At 41.0% G+C, this 19131-nt stretch overlaps 1 protein-coding gene across 1 annotated transcript; it reads left to right on the forward strand.

The window, feature by feature from the left end:
• The first annotated feature begins 811 nt into the window (after positions 1-811).
• Positions 812-9881, forward strand: si:ch1073-13h15.3 (inactive all-trans-retinol 13,14-reductase). The gene is made up of 12 exons (XM_040135908.1): positions 812-968; positions 1436-1458; positions 2894-3125; positions 4230-4471; positions 4570-4765; positions 5030-5227; positions 5322-5441; positions 5561-5699; positions 6126-6235; positions 6488-6654; positions 6873-7032; positions 7438-9881. Exons 1-12 carry the CDS (start codon positions 812-814, stop codon positions 7605-7607), a joined length of 1914 nt encoding a protein of 637 aa, XP_039991842.1. The 3' UTR covers positions 7608-9881.
• Positions 9882-19131: the final 9250 nt, after the last annotated feature.

Consider the following 19131-nt stretch of genomic DNA (forward strand, 5'->3'; position numbering starts at 1 on the left):
CAGGGAAATGTGCTGATCTCTTATGTCTTTGAAAAAGTCTCCAGTGCATCCCCAAGGACACCAGCTCAGGCTTATCGGACCCGAAATGCCCAAACTCATTGATATTGCTCAGCTGTACTGTTGTAAAGTCATAAACCTGGACAGTGCGCGTATAGTCAAGGATGACCTGTCCACAGTGTATTATTTATCTTAATTGCCTTATCAGATAAGAGCAGCTGTAGGTGTACTGTATCTAATCGATCTGAGTTTCCCATAGGTCCGTCAGAATGACTGACTATTCATACAACGGACGGGATGAAAACAAAATGTTTCGTAAGAATGCGACCTTAGAGTGAAATCTAGTCGTCTGCACAGGCAAAGGAACCGACTTTCAAATATTATGCACATTCCTTGCAGAGTTTATGTTTATACGACAGTGCATCTCTCAGTTAAGCAAAATTCTAAGAAGAATTTGTTTAAAGTCGCGTGAAGTATTGAACAATCAGTGGAGAGAGAAATCCATTAGGCGACATCAAATCCACCAGTTACGACAGATGTCCAGAAATACAGTGACAATATTTTTTGTCAATGTCTATGCAACTGTACACCGGCTGGCACGCCATTATTGCGACCTGTGCACCGTCATCACAAGAGATGGGTCTTTCACCACTTTATCTTTATTACTTGTCATAACAACCCCTGCCCACCTTCTCCGGGCCTTTGGCACTCAGCATGATAAAAGGAGTCCTACGAGGACAGCAGTGTTTAGAGGCACTTGCCGCTGTGAGCACTCCGCTACAGGCCGGTCGCAGCGATTTGATCATTCTCCACAATGTGGCTCCTGATTGTCTTAGTCTGGCTGGTTATATGGGCCGGCGGCACCTACTGGTACCTGTTTGGGAAACCGAGCCCTTTCTCCCTGGAGTCAGTGAGACCTCCTGGACCTCGTGAGTTCGATCAGAAGAAGCGGGACAAAGTCATCAAGCAAGGTAAAAATTATTGCAGCTGAAAAATGCGTGCGTACAACATCGCAAGCAGTTGGCAAGGATTCTTTGATAAAGAAGTGTATTTTCTACCAGTTAAGCCTGATGAGCTCTGTGGGTACTCAATTTAACCAGAAATAACACATCCAGTCCTTAAAATATTCTATTAGTGTGTTATGGTATTCCTTGAAACAACAATAAACTGAAAACTATGGCAATATTTAGAGCAAGTGCTTCAGTATGAGAATTGAAAATGTCATGGAACATAAATCTTATTTATTCACTTCACCGCCACAATACAAAGGCACAGAAATCAATGATACGTTTACAGTCTCTGCTGTCAGAGTAAAAAATAAACATCTTTAAAATGTAGAACTTTTCCACTGCAAACATTCTGATATGACGTAGCTGAAAAAGCGCAGATGTGTAACCAGTAACGTTAACGACTGACCCGTTCAATGTATGTGTCCCAGTACGCCAACATGCCCCCAGTAAAGTACCAGGTTCCTGAAAGTGGACCGTCTCAATGGAACAGAGCCGTCATTTATGTTATTAGTTACACACATACCATGTACACCAATCAGCCACAATATTAAAACCGGTAACTGGTTTCAATGTTGTGCCTGATCAGTGTAAGTCAAAACGTCTATTGTAAATATACTCATTTTGGTTGTGTTTTGATTCCATTTTACTTTGTGGATCTTTCTGATGAAAAGTCACCAGTTTACAGGAGGTTTTTATGCCTCTGTTTTTGAACCGTTACGCCTCATGTTTGTACAAATCAAACAAATGGTATTCATTATGCTAATTAGTGAACCTCAGAGGTGCTGGTAGGTGGATTTTCTTTACCTTCACACTGAGAATGGTTACCCTAAGCTATTGTTTAACTAAGTCATATTCATTTTTGTCCCTCTATTTAGCACTCATAAGTGGTATTTATAAACATGTGACAAATGGTTTATTAACACACTATAATGTAGCTGTAAGCAGATGTAGAATTTTACCCATTTTGACATCGGCATCTCCTCCTGCGGGCACCCGTAAGTGGAGGGATGGTGTGTAAACATAGAAGAAATGACCATATAGTAAAACACAGTTTTAATGATATCAAATATGTCTTCATGGGAGAAAAATTCTAATTGTTGACAAGTACTGTACATCAATGAACACTTAAAATGTCCTTCAAGCTGCTTACAGTGACATTATAATGAGTAATAAACCATTTGTTCCACCTTTAAACTGTATATTGCTTACAAACGCTGAATAGGGGGACCTAAAGTAAAGTGCTACTATTTGGGGCTATCCTAAATTCAATTCATGTGGGCTCAAAAATAAAAGCTCACAAGTCTGAAGATGAACTACACCATAATATACTAAGGAGCTTTCTCATATTGCGATATGTAAAACCTTTAAATTGCACTCACTGAGGTCTTTTGTGCCACTAAAACTCTCTACTCGCACCTTTTCAACCGAGCGTTAGGAACTTGTCATAAACAAGGCCAGAGGTAAACTAGTGGTAGATGAGAGAACAGCTCAAAGTACATACAAGCAGGCTCGAAAATGTATGAAACGAACTCACTCTAGTTTTTACAACTGCTGAGCTGTGCTGATAGCGTTTTATCTAAATGGTCTATTTGTGTGTGTCATAACTCAGAGTTTAGATTATCAGAAGCACAGTAATTGTTTTTCATGTGTGTGTTTTATCTTAATTAGATTATGACTTGAAGATTATGTTAGCCGCCCAATCTACTGTTTACTGCCGACATGAGAACTCAGTTCAGCAGTCATGTACTTATGACAGGAGAGGTGTGCAGCGCAACCTTCAGACTGAATTATGTAACCCAGTTGTGCAACCCATTCTGATGTCTCTGTTTCAGCAGTTGGTGTCCATAACGTTTACAGTGGCCTTTTATCAAATCTATCTGAACTAGAAAGATAAACTTTACCATGTTTACGCCAGTTCCGTACGTTTCCGTCCAGGTTTCAGTCTTGACAAGGTGCCTCGGGATCTGGATGTCATTGTCATCGGTAGCGGTATTGGCGGGCTGACGGCCGGAGCCACGCTGGCCAAAGCAGGGAAGAGAGTCCTGGTGCTGGAACAACATGACCAGGCGGGAGGCTGCTGCCACACCTACATAGAGAAAGGCTTCGAGTTTGATGTTGGTAAGAAGACTTGTGATGAATGCAACTGGCACCTTCATTTACTTATCTTGTTGCAAATTAATGTTAATTAACGTTAAAACTTGAAATTAAATTTGTTAAACTGAATGAAACCTTACACAGAAAGAAAAGTCACAACAATAGCAGGTCTGTAACGTAATATTTATTAACTGCGTGACCTGTTATCAGGGGGCCTTTAATATCTGGCAGCGACGAGTGTGATGAAGGTGTAACCTCAAAAGAAACAACAACAGAGAGGCCAGCTGCTGCGAGTAACAGGCTGAGGCTAGGGCTGCAAATAATGACTATTTTCGTTATTCAAGAATCTGTTGATTATTTAATAAAATGTCAGAAAATTCACAATTTCACAAGGCTCATGGTGACGTCTTCAGATCACTTCATTAGTCCAACCAGCAGATTAAAATCCACAGACTGGAAGTTTACTATCATGTATGATAAAGAAAGGCAGGCAATCGTCACAATTTAGAAGCTGAAACTAGAGAATGTTTGACATTTTTGCTTGAAAAATGGTTGATTATCAAAAAAGCTGAAAAGTTAATTTTCCTTCAAAAGACTACTAATTGTTTCAGCTCTAGCCGAGACACCTCAGTCAAAGAAACATGCTCGAAACCTACTTCCTTTCATTTGAACAGTTAAGAAAAGAGCTTGCGGGGGAAAAAAAGAGTAAGTCTGTATTTTGTGAAGAACTTTCTTAGAGCATATTTAGAGCCAGCAATGCCAAGTCATAAAGGCACTGCCGACTGAGGCACTTCCACTTTGACTTTGCCACTCAGTTTTGGTGATTGATGCTCGGGCAGCCTTGATTGAGAGGATCAGGGCTGAATCCTCTTGTAAGGATTGATGAATGTTGGAAAAAACATTCATGAGACTATTTTGCTCATATATGTCTTTAAGGGTTGGGAAAAAAAATCCATTAAAATGTGAATTGTGAAGGTTCAACAATGAACATGGAAATTCAAAAGAGATGTTGTGAAGACACTCTCTCTCCCTGGTGTGACTCTTGAGAAGACAGAAATGCCATTGCGCCTTCAGAATCCACAGGAAATGAATGCGCACCATGTTCCTGTTCTGCTCTTTCATCTCCAGGGCTTCACTACATTGGTCAGGTCCATGAGAACAGTCTGTTGCGTATCGCCTTTGACCAGCTCTCTGAGGGCCAGCTGGAGTTCCAGGAGCTAAATCCGCATTTCGACACCATCCGTATCGGCCTGGGCGATGAGACGCGAGAGTACACCATGTTCTCTGGTAAAACTGAGATGAAAGCCCATCTGATGAAGCAGTTCCCTGATGACACTGACGCCATTGAGACATTCTTCAAAATCATGAAGGTACCGAGGGCAAGCGGACACATTTCAGTCTGTCATCTGTCTCCACAATGCAAACCATACATTTAAAAACCTCTCAAACTTCCTCCATATTCCAACAGCTCTCAGCTAGGAAGACACACTATCTGGCCACTTTAAAGCTGATCCCCCAGTGGGTGTCTTTATTCCTGCTGAAGTCAGGCATCGCAAACCTCATCTCCCCAGTCTTCCGCCTTTCTGGCACGCGCGTAACAGATTTCGTGAACACCCTGACCAGCAACAAGGATCTCCACATCATGTTCTCTTACCTTTTCTACGGTGGGTCCGCAAAGCAGAAAGCAGACAGAAAGTAAGACAGTGACACATTGCTTTGGACGTGCACTTCAACACTCTGAATTAGAAATGAAACAATGACTATGAGGTTACGGGGCCATCTTTAGTTTTAATCTTACTAATTAAAGGACGTGACGTAGGGCTAATGAGTTAAACAATATGAAATTGGATGAGTGGACTTGGGAGTGGTTTATACAAGATAACTTTGAAATAGAGTTAATATTTAGTCCTTACTCTATGTATATTTAGGTGTGCCTCCAAAGGACTCCAGCCTTCTGATCAATGCCCTCCTGATTCATCACTACAAACGAGGTGCCTACTACCCTAAAGGTGGTGCCAGTGAAATTGCCTACCACATCGTCCGCACCATTCAGAAATATGGAGGAAACTGCTTGGTCAGAGCGCCCGTCTCCCAGATCCTGGTCAATGAGAAGGGAGCAGCTTATGGTGAGAACTGAATCCGGCTCATTTTTCACCTTTTAAAAGGCAAGGTGCTCTCCAGGTAACTGACTGAATGCTTCCTTTCTGTGCCACGTGGCAGGTGTGAAAGTGAGGAAAGGTCAGGAGGAGGTGGAGGTTCACGCACCCGTGGTCGTCTCAAACTGTGGCGTCTTCACCACCTTCCAGAAACTTCTTCCACCCGAGATTCAAGTCAAACACGGTGAGCAACAGAAGCAATCCTTTTTTACCTAAATGGTAGGATTCTCAAATATATCATGAATTATTTTCTTAAAACTGTCAAGATGCTGCGAGTGGATTCTACACGCTCTCATATTACAGATATTCAGGAAAGACTGAACATGATGAAACACGGCAGAGGATCATTCTTGGTCTTCTCTGGCTTCGATGGAACTGAGGAGGAGTTGGACCTCGTGTCCACTAACTTCTGGCTCTTTAAAAACAATGATATGGACAAGTCGTAAGTATGCAGAGCAGAGGGACGTAGCATTTAGTAACCACAAGGGTGCACCATTGTATAAGCAGTAGTGATGCAGTGAATTCACAGAGGCAAAACTGACTCCTCAGTGTAGGCCTGGTTAGAGGAACATTAACACACTCATCATTTTGCTTGTGGGTCAACTTTGATCTGTTCCAGAGGAAAAAGAAAGCAAAGCGTAGCTAAAGATTTAGGGACCATTTTACATAAAGACGCATCCTGTAAATTATTTGGCTTCGACTATCAAGTTAAGAGTTCCTTTTTTCGTCCTCCAGATGGAGTAGAGGATCAGTGAGGTTGCAGCTCCGGGATGTAAAATCCATACTCATGGATTCTTTTATGTGTTTTCACACTGATAATAAAGATCGATTTAGGGATGATGATGATCTAAATTTTACATCCTTTTAGGATGGAGGACTTCTTTGCATTGAGCAAAGAGGAAGCACCAGATAACATTCCCATGATGTTCATCACAATGCCGTCTTCCAAAGACCCAGAAGCGAAAATAAGACACCCTGGTAAAAACAAAACCCACTACCGTTTCCCCAGTAATAGCAGTAACAGGACATTATGATAAAAACAAAGGATGTGCTAAAATTAAAGACTAAAGGGTTGTACCCATATAACACATGTTTTAAAGATGCACTGCTACTAGAATATTGTCTCATCTTTGTGTATTTAGATACGATCTGACACGAAACAACAGAAAATAACACATCTGAGAGTCTACATAGATTAAGTGTGATGTCCTGTGTGTTTCATGTTCACAGGAAAATCTTGCATGACAATACTGACCATGGTGAAGTACGAATGGTTTGAGGAATGGCAGGACACTACTGTGCGCAAAAGGGGTGATGAATACTACAATTACAAAATGAGATTTGCTAAGAACCTCTTTGACTGGGCCTGCACTTTGTTCCCTAAAATCAGAGACAAGGTAGATGTGACCACATTTTCTAAGAATGTGTCTGTTGTCTGTACGTGTACGTTGAAAATGATCTAAAATGTTTAACTTTCTAAAACAACAAACAAAAAAGATCAATTTATAGCTATGAAAGCTTTTAGGTTTACTGTGGGTTGTCCATGCTTTTTTCATGCGTTTGTTTGTGTTTGAATATGGACTGCAGAGTACAGTGTGTATGACTTGTTTTCCAGCTGGTTTTCCAGGATGTGGCAACCCCACTGACCAACATGCACTACCTGGGTGCCCAGCGTGGAGCCATGTACTCCGCTGAGCACAACCTGGACCGTTTCCAGGCTGAGGCTGTGGTGAGGAACAGGTGCAACACCCCCGTCAAAAACCTCTATCTCTCAGGTATGAACATTTTTACAAACAATTTGACAAGGATTTTGTGTTAAAGTTTTCTGCAAGCACAATCAGCCCTTGGTGTTTTGTGACTGAAGGTGTCACGGGCACAGAAATGTCTGAACAAGCCTTCAGATTGATTTACTTGAGGTGGGAAGGTTGATAGGACTATGAAATGCAAGAAGAATTTTGTACCAAATTAGCCAGTTTTTTTTGTTTTTGCTGGATTAGTTTAGTGGCACAGTTAAAACACTTAAAACATAGCTGTGAGAAAGCCACAAAGCAGAAGAAACTGTATTATTTTTAAAGCTTGTGAAGAAAAACATAATCTAGACGGGAACAAAGACAGGAATGTGGGTCCAGACTCCTCGTAGGCTTGTCCCATCCAGCAGGTTCTATGTATCTCTGTTCCAGGCCAAGACGTGTTCAGCTGTGGGATAGCAGGAGCTCTACACGGTGGACTCCTCTGCGCCTCTGCGGTGTTAGATCACATTGTCTACATCGACTTGCTCTTCCTCAAGAAGAAGCTGAAGAGGAGGAAAGCCAGAGAACTGGCCCAGCTGGCTAGGAAGAAACTGCAATGAGTACGCTCTGTACTTCCCCTGCAGGACATTAGTGACACTGCGCAAGCCTGGTGCAAAAGGACCCCTTGATTATTATGGGAAGCTTGGAGGAACACACCAACACTGCTTCCTAATTTTATATGACTAATATTATGGCTGTTGCTGGTTGCTGAACCTCTCATTAAGGTTGCCCTTAAGAAGGTAATTATATACAGAAGTTAGCAGCTAATGGATTGTACCATTTTCGATACTTAATGCCCCACTGTAACTCAGCAGCATTGTTACTGTTTACTTGGGTACGTTTAAAACCATAATATTCTAGTAAGCTAGCAGTTATCTTATTATAATCATCTGCACATAAAGATAAATTATGAGGAAAGAAGCCTTCAATTTATTTTATTGTCTTATTTACTGATCTATGTAAAATACTATAGCTCTGTTTTTTTTACATTCTTATTTAATCTCATTATAGCATCAGGTGTAGTGGGTGATTGCTTTTACTAATTATTTATATATGTCACTTACTGCTGAACTGACCTTGTAAAACCCCTTTGGATTTAGTTCCCACCTATGTTGTTCTGACCTGACTTATAACCCCGGTGTTGTTTGGGCAACTTCTAAAATCAAAGGTAGGTTAGGGAAACCTCAGACTTCCTGCACTAAGTGAACATTTCCTCAGCAAACGGTGGGTAGATTGGCTGACAAACTGTGGTCTGTAGGAGACGACCGTGGGGATCCGAGGAGAAGAATGCCCCTTCTGTCCAGGCAGCCGGTGGGATGCCAGTACCTCTCTCACTCTGTCAACCTCCATCCCTCTGCTGTACAAACCCAGGGAAAGCTCTCTCAGCGACTGCAGCTTGGTGTACTTGTTTGCTACTGTCACCATTTTTTTTTTTTTCAATACTTGACAATAAAAGGGCCAAACTAAGGCAACTTCAACGAAGGGGGAGCAAAATGGGAGGGAGAGAAGTTAATTATACGGACTTTGCCTGGCTGGGAGATCAGCAGACTATAACATATAATCACCATGGCACAATAAAGTGCAGTGTTTCGCCAGAAATAAACGTGACATCGACTCTTACTTTCTTGTGCTGTGCTCTGACTGACTCACAGAGCTATAAACAGACCCACCTAAACTCAGTTTAACCACCTTTTGAGCAAAGAATAAAGTCAACCCACTGGCAATGTTCTTCGGTTGGTCGCTCCACCAATTTGGTCCAAGCTGAAATATTTGAATAACTATTGGGTGCGTTGGTATGGAATATTGTAAAGATATTCATGGTCCCAGAGTGTGAGCCCTGATGTTTGTGTTTGGTTTATCCCCTGACTTATCCTCCAGCACCTCCCATGAGGTTGTTTTTTAGCGAAATGTCTCGACAACTATTGGATGGCTCGCCATGAAATTTGCTTCAGCCATTCTTGTCCCCCCCCGTGATGAATTGTAACTTTGATGATCTTCTGACTTTTCATTTGGCAACATCACTTGGTCTAAATTTGAAGTGTTAAGTGTTTACAAGTTGTAAGTACTGGCTTTGTTAATGGTTAATGACTCATTAATCAATACCTTAAGGATCAGTAAAAAGATATTTGTAAGAACAACATTTGGGTGACAGGTTCAGGTTGTAAAAGATACATTTGTCTGCCTCCTACAGCATGTGTGTTTAAATTTATAACCTCATGACTATTATGATTGACTTAATCACTTTTTAATTAAATATCAAAAAGTTGGTAATGCAACTGCTATTGGTCCCGGATTCCATCCAGTGCTTTTCCAGAAGGTTAAAGTGGTCAAACTGTCCGTTTCTCTGATGAGTTAAAGAACAATATTAAAAAAAAAAAGGCAAAGTAATTGTACCAGAGGTGGATATTAACCAGCCAGATGGATTTTTTTCCTCACAATCTGGCAACCCAAAAATCATTCTCATTATAAGCATATTACTCATCTGCAGACTTTTATTGATATCCATTATCATCTCAATTACCAACCTCCCACCAGACTGGAGCTAGCGCTGGTGTTTGCTGAGATTTAATACAAATCTGCGCACCTATTCTTTTAGGTTCTACGGTAACAGGGATTGGAATACGTTACTTTTTTCAGATTAAAGTAATGAGTGACCACCACCATTTTAAAAAGAACATTAAATTTTGCCTATGGAAAACTTGAATTTTTGATTTTTTTTCCTTCTGTTTTTTGATTTAGAGTGTTTTCATCAATGATGAAACTGGCATTTATTGTGTTGGTTCGTTGGCAAGAATATGTTGTCTAGTCACCTGGACTCCTGGATTTCAGTGTAGTTTTGTTATTCTTGACGTTTGTGCAGTTCTGTGTGATTTGTTGTCCTCCTTCTTGCAATGTCACATAAACTAAATTAAAACCATTAATAAAGCCTTTAGGTACTACTTATAAAACCATTATGAAGTGTATCTTATTGAAAAAGGGTACTTGTATGTATTTCAAGAAAAACAGTGAATGTATGATTGGTTTTGTCATTTTTAAGTGTGGTTTTGATTCCTTAAAATGATCAGTGACTGGACGGAACAGTTTACCTAGTTTTATTCTGTACCACTGAATTACTGGCCGTAGAAATTCATCACCACTGCGCTTGCCACTTGTTACAATTATAGACTGTTTATAAAACATTTCAACTCTGCAGTGACAAAAAGTTACTCTATGAAATTGCAGAAAGTAAGTATAGAGAGCACAAACTGAAGAGGGAATCCCATTTTACTAAGAAAGAGAACACGTTTGATAGGAAAGCAAGTCATATCCACTAAAACAGTGAGATCTGAGGAGGAATATAAGTTTGTCTTGACCAGCACTAGCACCACCTCAACCCCTTCCTCCTTTTTCTTCTAACAGGCGGTTCCCACATGTTTAGACACGCTCTTACATCAGGAGAGGCCCGAAGGGTTGGATCTTAGCAAAGGCAGTCCAGTCTTTCCACTGTGTCAACCACTCTGTCTTACACTCTCTACCAAACAGATGCACACTTTTAAATGAAGTTACTACTGCGGAGGCTTTGGTTCAATGCTAATCCAACAACACTGGCACCTGAGATCTTACATTTACATAAAGCAAACTGTAAAGTCGCTAACACTGAAGCAGCAGGATTGGCTGAGAGAGTGCTAATGTTGCTGGGCTCTCGCCTCTGTGTTTCAGCCAGCCTTCCTCCTTTTCCAGATGTTGGAGCTCCTCCCTGCTGGCCTGCCGCAGCCTCCCACAGCTTGAACCCAGCCAACAGCCACAGCTGCTACCAATCTGAAGACTCTCATACGAAAGTTTCAGACGACCCAGATGAGGGGAAGAACCAGTCTGAAGATAGCACCCAGGATCAGACTGGGCTTACAGGGATGAGCAGGTGATAAAATAAACAACAGCAGCCGCTTTTAAGAGTCACTCTTACTTAACTACCATCTTTTGGTGATGTTTGATGCACTTGATAAAGGAAAAACTTTCAAGCCAACTCTGAATTTCTTCATACATGGTTTTTTAAAGGCAAATGTACAGATTTATGTTTGCAAAGGAAAGAGAAAAAAAAGGTTTCTTCATGTCTGTTTCTGTGGATTTAACCAAATCCAACTGTAGCTGTTTTCCTGCTCTGCACAGATAACAGACCTCTTCGCCAATGTCGGCTAAAAGCTGCTGCTTCAGGCCAACTTTCTGTTGAGCTAAATGGAAATTCCAAGTAAAAAGGCAGTCTCCCCAATTTTCTCCCCTGTTTTCTACAATCTGAAACACAACTGGTCCACATGTCTGCATACTTAAAGCTCAGACCAGCAGTTCTACTTTATGTGTAGGTTAGTTCTGTATTCTCTGCTCTAAACTTTAGTCCGTCACGTCATTGTTATATGTACATTAATGAGCATACAATTTCTGTTTGACCTGAAACGATTAGCAGATTAATCAATTGGCAGAAGAACAATAGCCGAATACTTGATAAACTGTTAATCGTAAGAGTCGTTTTTCAAGCAAAAATGCCAGATATTCAAAAGTTCCAGCTTGCCTTTTTTTTAACAATTTGCTGCTTTTTTTTGTCTTATTTGATAATAAAATTAATATTTTTAGGTTTTGGCGTATTGGTTGTGAAAAGCAAGCTCTTTAATCACATGACCTTGACTTTATGAAATTGTGAAGGGATTTTTTTTTTTACACTGTTGTAATAACAATCATGGAGCAACATTATCATTGATTTGGAGCTGTGGTTCTGCCCATTTGTTGACTGTACGTCCAATATTAATCCTCTTTCTGCCTGTTTTTGGTCTCCACCAACTCCTGAGGGAAACATCTGTCTCTTTGGCTGCTAATTGCTAAACTATGTTCACCAGCTATTCGCTAATTGTGTCTGTCTGTTGTTCTGAAAAGAGCTGCCTGCTGCGGCTAAAAACAACACTATGAGAGCAGCGAGACTGAACCAAAATGGTAAAGTCATGAGCCGGACTAAGCAATGACTTGAAACTCACTATAAAGCTCCGTAAAAGCTGAAGGGGGCTGCAGATTCAGGTGATGATGATCTATAAGTTCATCATCACAAGCCCCCACTTTTATTTTGTCACAATATTTTCACGTTGTCATTTTTATAAAGTGTTCAAAAGTTGCGTCATTTTATACATTGTTACTATAAAAATATAGATTATAGCTGCTTTAATCAAATAAAACAATGGGCAGACTAACTGATAATGAAAATAATTGCTGGTTGCAGCCATAATTTCAATGCTTCCAAATTTCAGAGAGATGAAATCAACAAAATGCATAGAGAGCTCCCCTTCTTTGCCACAACCCTGTGTGTAGAGGAAGCGGAACAAATGTATATTTGAACCGTTATCTTAAAGCGCTTCATTGATCATTGATAGGCAGCTAGTAAATGTAAACTGCATTTTTCAAATGAGCATCTTGTCCCACCAAGTTTCCCTTAATTTTTAACATATTTACATCTACGTCAACCCCGTCCTTATGATTCACATTCGTCATGCTGCCACCTTGAAGAACTTTTAAATCACTCATGGTATTATTATTTTTTCTTCTCAGTCTTACAACTGAAGTAGGCCCAAGGAATCTATCTTGGCAGGCATCTACCTTCCCTTCTCAGCCGTTTGTAATATTTCCTGTGAGACTGTTCCGCATGTTTGATTATAAATTACCTTGCATGTCGGTGTTTGGATGAGAGAGAGCGAGAAACAGAGAAAAGGAGAGGAGGCAGGAATAGGAAGGCCAGGAAAATAGAGAACATTTGGAGCTTCATAAATCAGTACCATGTCTTTTCATAAACCAGTCACAGTAAGTAATCACACAGTCTGCTGCTACAATCACGGTCCTGCTCCATTGTGAAGTATCCGAGTACATTTTATCATTAGGATAGAGAAAGCACACTCCACCTGTGCACCTGGCTACAACAAACAGCTGGCCTTTGACATCCAGGTTGTCTTTAGGGATCCCAACAATGGCATGGAGATCCCACTTCAACCTCAGCGTTCCAAAGTAATCACAGCCTGCTAAACCACAAAGCCACAACACTCTATTATGTGTTTACGGTGTTTCAGAGCTGTCCTAAGGATTAGAATATCTGGTTTTAATCCAGTAATGACATTGTTAGATGGATGTCAGGTAAAGGGTAAGAATTTGGGAATGTTATGTATAAATAATTAGAGGGAAGTACATGTTAATACCGACAGAATTATCCAATCTTTAATTTATCTTGCACATAAGAGGAAGAAACCCACGTCATGCTGATAATAATGATCCTGTGGATGAATGAAAGGGTTAATCTCTTCACTATGTGACTGCAGCTCCTCCTTCCAGCGGATGCTTTAGACATGATCCAGAGTGTCACATTTCACCATTTCGTCTTGAAGTTCTCCCGCCCAACACCACCTCCACCTTCCCCGTCGAATGAGCCCACCCTCCGCTGAGTAACCCTCATCACGGTAATGCTTCCGCCTTCGTCATCACTGCTCTCTCTGCTCTGTTTACATGGCGAGCCAGCTTGAGAAGTTGGTGTGAGCCTAATGCAGGGGACGGTATGCACGAGAGGTGGCTACTCTGTGGGTGCGATCCCAGCCAACACTCACTAGGCGATGACTCCTCAACACATGGCTTTGGTACAGGCAGTATACTGTAGTGTTTATGTGGCGCTTTTCCCTACCCAAATCAGGACTGCAAAGAAGTAAACCAACAGATGCAGCTAAAAAAAATTGAAGATTTAGGAATGAGCTTTAAACATGATTAACCTCAACAAATATTTACAATTAATAAGCAAAAAGATGCAACAAAAACGTCTCTTTTGTCATGCATTTTCCACACTCATTTTTTCTACAGTTTGCAGAGTGTTACACAGTTTGCTGAGACATGCTTGAGTTTTTATCTTCACACACTGACTGTTTACTTTTCCACTTAGCGCAGATGCGAGAAACATTTAGCCAGAGGGTGGCATACTCACTTCCTTCATGGATTCTAAATATCCTTTATTTATTTGAATATTTTGCGTAAATAATGTCAAAATCTGCTCAAAGTGCGATAACTAAACCAAACTTTTTAAAAGGGACATTTTTCTTCTCATGATCATTAGACTTCCCACTTTTCCCACTCGTCCCACTTTATCACTACTGTTTCCTCCGAGACAAAAGAACACGTGGGCATGGTTTTGGGTGTCATCTGTTGCCTCTCAGCTCCGGTCTCCAGCTGACTGACACTAATTCCTGGGTCCCGATCTCCTGTGAAACCTAAAGTTTGGGTTTTGTTTTCTTTGGCCTCTACTCATTGGCTCCAGGTCTGAGGACAAGGCCTCACAGTGAGATGATCCCAGAGGGGTCGTACCTACGTGTTTTGACTTCCACACTGAGACCATGTTGGCAAAATGACCATTCAGTTTAGACAACATCTGAAGTTTTCCTGGTGGAAAATATTGGGAACTGCTGTGTACTTATTATTCTATTCATTACACCTGATATTACATCCCTTTTTAAGGTTTATAAACATTCTAACCCAGTCATTTTCAGCTCTGTCCTCTCTACCTCAGACATATTTTTGAGATAAAGACTGAGGAAAGACTGGAGGTTATTGCCACTGATGAGATGCTCTGGCTGGTGATTCATCCTCAAATGTCTGTTCTTCCAGTTGGCTGAGTGTGATTAAACTGTCCCAGTGAAACTACTCTACCACAGACAATCATCACTTGGAACACAATAAGAGACTCAACCTTTTGCTTTCTGTTCAGAGAGTTTTTTCTACAATAAAGCTGCCAATCCAAGCCTTTTTTGTGTCCCTCATGCCAATGAATGCCCATATTTGTTCACATATTTAGCATATTAAAATTTCTCACTTTTTTCTGCATTAAAACTGGCCTGGGAAGCCTTTTTCACGTTTTTTTTTCCTGCTTTTAGGCATTTAGTTAGTTTTTTTTAAATTCGATTAATCTTTTGATTGTTTTCTTAATTAATAGAGTAGTCGTATGGTTTATAACATGTCGGAAAATGAAAAAAAAAAAAGGCCCATCACAATTTCCAAAGACCAGAGTGACTTCCTCAAATTTCTTGTTTTGTTTGGCCAACAATTTTCTATCAATCAGTTGACTAACCATTGCAGCTCTACAGGAAAGGTAAAGAAGCCATTGGACCTGCCCTCACCTTAGGAAGAAAAAAAACTAACGCTAACAAATAAGATATAAAACACGGATTAGCAAAATGCAAAGAAACTATCAGAGAACTGAGGAATGTTCAAGTTATACAGACTGTATAGCTAGCTGAGTTGTGTGTGTGGGTGCACTATACATAGCTACAGGTGATATAAAAGAGGTAGCCTACTTGTTATGGCTTGTACTGCCCCAAAGGTACTGGAACCTCAAACAGAGACTGCAGGAATCACTTTCTCTCTCTCTTTACACACAAACATAAAACACAGAGCGAGGCTTCTCTTATCACTGTTGACCACAATACTTGTGACAGGAGTTTATGAATCACAATAAGAACCAGCGGGTGAAACAAGTACTTTTATGAGAATAACCATTTATGCACTTGGATATAGCAGTTTGACAGTATTATTGTAACTCAAGGTCGACTTATTTGGCAAACGTCATTGGCTGATGTAGAAGCTGAAACCTCCGTAAAACTACGCTTTGCTTCAGATATTTAGGTTAAACAAAACCCCGAAATAAAAATTCTCAATTACAACTAAACATCCTCTATTTAAAAAGGTTATGCCAGTAAAAATATAGACCTATTATCTGTAATAGGTCTAAAAGTAAATTAATACATTAAATTATAAAAGCAATTAAATATCAAAAGTAAAATATAGTTACTGCCGCGCGTTTGTATGCCCCCGCCAACGAGTCAAGTTGCAGTTTACAGCCATGTCTGTTCAGACTCACATTACATGTGGTGAAGACTCTGAAGGAATTTAATAAAAGGCATTAATTAATATCATAATTGGCCTATGAATTCTTGAGTGATTGCAAAAAATGCTTTTTCAGTGAGGGCACAGTGACCTTGACCTTTGACCTCCAAAATCCAATCAGTTCATCCTTGAGTCCAAGTGGACGTTTGTGCCAGATGTAATGAAATTCTCTCCAGGCGTTCCTGATTTATCGTGTTCACAAGCATGGGAGGGAGCTGACATCCCAGTGACAGTGACCTTGACCTTTGATCTCCAAAATCTAACCAGTTCATCCTGGAGTCCAAGTGAACGTTTGTGCCAAATTTGAAGAAATTCCCTCAAGGCGTAACTGGGATATTGCGTTCACGAGAATGGGTAGGACGGACGGACAACCAGAAACCTTGATGCCTCTGGCCACGGCCGTCGCCAGCACGGAAGCATAAATATACTCGTTCTAGTGACTGGACATTTCCAGAGTGTGAAAGTATGAATGCATTAGTGCGTAAACAGCATTTTTATGTGACTTCTTGTCAAAGTGGAGCAAATCCTAACTTCTTTCGGGGCCATTTAATCCAGAGCGTTGCATTCTTTTTGAGCACTGTACAGTGAATCATGTAAGATATTTTCCTCAGAAATTTAGTGGGGTAAAGGTGTAAAGATGCACAGATTGGAAATACAAAATGGTTAAAAAGTATGAGTAGGCTACAGCAAAAATGCAAGTAATGTATTTGACTAAAGCATAGTTATTTTCCACTACTGAAATGAGCTAACTGCCCTCTTTCAGAAGACTAACTAATTCACGTCTTTTAGGCTATAAAATTCACCGGTTTTAAACTGAATTTACAAAATGTTTGTCCAGACACACAACTGGGCTTAGTCATGGACAAAAATCATCCACCATGATAGTTAAACAACATCTTTGTTAGAGGTTATTTAGATTACCGGCCATTAGGACAAACATATTTGCTCTGTATAGTTTTACTGGGTGCTCCACTCTGTCTCAACTCTGCTCCGCGACTGTCTTGGGAAGCACGGACACACCTACAAGCCAAAAAGTAAACTGTATCATTTGTTTCACAACCGTTAGTAAAGACAGAATCACAGAGTCCCCGACTATATGCTGGTACACACCTTTTGCGTGTGACGTTTATGAAGACTTAAATTAGCGGCCCTGGATTTTATCTGTCACAGTAATGTGGTTTGAGCTGAGTATTGGGATCATCGGGGTCATCGGGATCAAACACTGCAGTATTTTTTGAGCTATTTGGTGTCTGTTAGTCAGAGTGAAGATGAAATTAGCATGGCAGATAATTGCCATGTGAAATGTTCTATGTGATAAAAAACAGCACTTGATGGCATAAACGGACTTTCTTTTCCTGTGATCAACCGAAAAACTTTTTAACCGCCAGACTGACTGTTTCACGACTGTTTTCATTTTTCCACCTCAAGGTTTTGTTTCTGAAGCTGAAGTCACAGCGCAGAGCCGAGCGTAATGCAGCCAGCAGTACAGCTTTAAGTGATTCCAGATGTTTTCAGAATTGAACTCATGTGCAGGGACAGAACGAAAAGATGTTCCCTCTTCTCTCATCTATCCAAGCTATTCACTGTTACTGTCATCCCTCTTTTCCTTTCCTGTTTTCACTCACACACGGAAAAGCATTTGGAGAATGTTACCTATGTTTCGGGCATGAAAATGTCGAAAACAGAAAGAACCTTTACCTCAAAACTGTGATATCAGATTTCATGAATAAGAGGCAAAAAAGTTAGGGAAAATTTGGAACAAAAGCAATCCTGGCGTGGGGAGAAGTGGGAGGAGTATCTCCGGGCTATAATCTTTTCTTAAACTTTACTGCCGTGAAGTCGACAATAAAAACCTCTGCACAGGACACAAAAACTGAACTGCATAAGGAATCTCTAGAACCAATGCTGCATCTACTTTGCACAGGCCAAAACAACCCCCATGAATTTGTCAGTCGAAAGACAAATTGCTTGATATGAATGAAAAAAAAAATTGTGTGGGCAGGGCTGGGTTGGACCGGGGCTGGGTGTAGCGGGCAGGAGAAGGTGGAGTCTGACACACGGTCTGCACTCCTACCTCGTGAACTCTCATGCTGCCCCAGGGTGGCTTTTAAGTCTTTTAAAACTGGGTGCTTCTCCCCCTCCCACTGCTGAAGGATGTTTAAGGGGAAGCGAGGCCGGGGTGGGTGGGGGGGTAGAGAAATAAGAACTTCAGCAATGCGCAAGACAGGTAGAGACAGGACAAAAATCAAAGGAGAGAGAGAGGGAGAGAGAGCAAAATGTGTCTGCAGAGGTGGAGAGTGAAGATGTGGCAGACAAAGAGAAACAGATGAAGCACAGACCATCAGATCTTGAGCTGCTTGATTGTTTGTTGGCAAATACACTCTCAACAGTCTCACTCTCAACAGCTGCAAGGTGAGCGTACAAAGGTGGACAAACACAGCATCATCCCAACGGATGATACTAAACTACGTCACTCTTTCTGTTGCACATGATAGGGGAAGCAGACTGCGTTTGGTAATGGTGTCTTGTTAAGCCGCTGAGCTCCAGGAAAACTCTTAAGTAGGAACACAGACTGTTGAGTTCCTCGACATATTGAGGTCAGTGGGCTGAGAGGAGTCCAGTTCTGGCGCATCCTCCACAGTCTCAGGTGTTAACACCTAGGATCTCTGTAGCAAAATGCAGGATCGTGGGCTTTTAGCATGACAACCAGGCCTTTTTGTCATCATGGACCTATGTAATTTCTTTACTTCAGCATAACACCTAGACCTTTCCTTTCACCATGCGCACTGTTTTTAGATTTTTGAGAAAATATCATTTAGAAGGGAATCCTAAAGGCCAATTTTCTTGCTACACTGACCCAGGTGTCTCTGCATCTCTGCGTCATTAGAGTCAGAAGAGTTTGGAGGGGCAGGAAGCTGTGGATCCTGGTCTTAAATGTGGGCGGCAACTGTCATTATCAGGTTAAGTATAACCATTAAACGAAATTAAAAGTGTCCCCTCTGTGACTGCTGGTCGCACACTGAAGTGATTCTGACATTTGGAGGTGCCCACTTGCTAACCTGAAGATGGCACACCCACCTTTCCTCTGACATCCAAGCCAGGCAGCTACCGAACTGTATGAAGGTGCATATGGGATATTGATATAACATAGACTATACA

This window comes from Xiphias gladius, chromosome 9, assembly GCF_016859285.1.
Source record: "Xiphias gladius isolate SHS-SW01 ecotype Sanya breed wild chromosome 9, ASM1685928v1, whole genome shotgun sequence".
NCBI classification, from domain to species: domain Eukaryota; kingdom Metazoa; phylum Chordata; class Actinopteri; order Istiophoriformes; family Xiphiidae; genus Xiphias; species Xiphias gladius.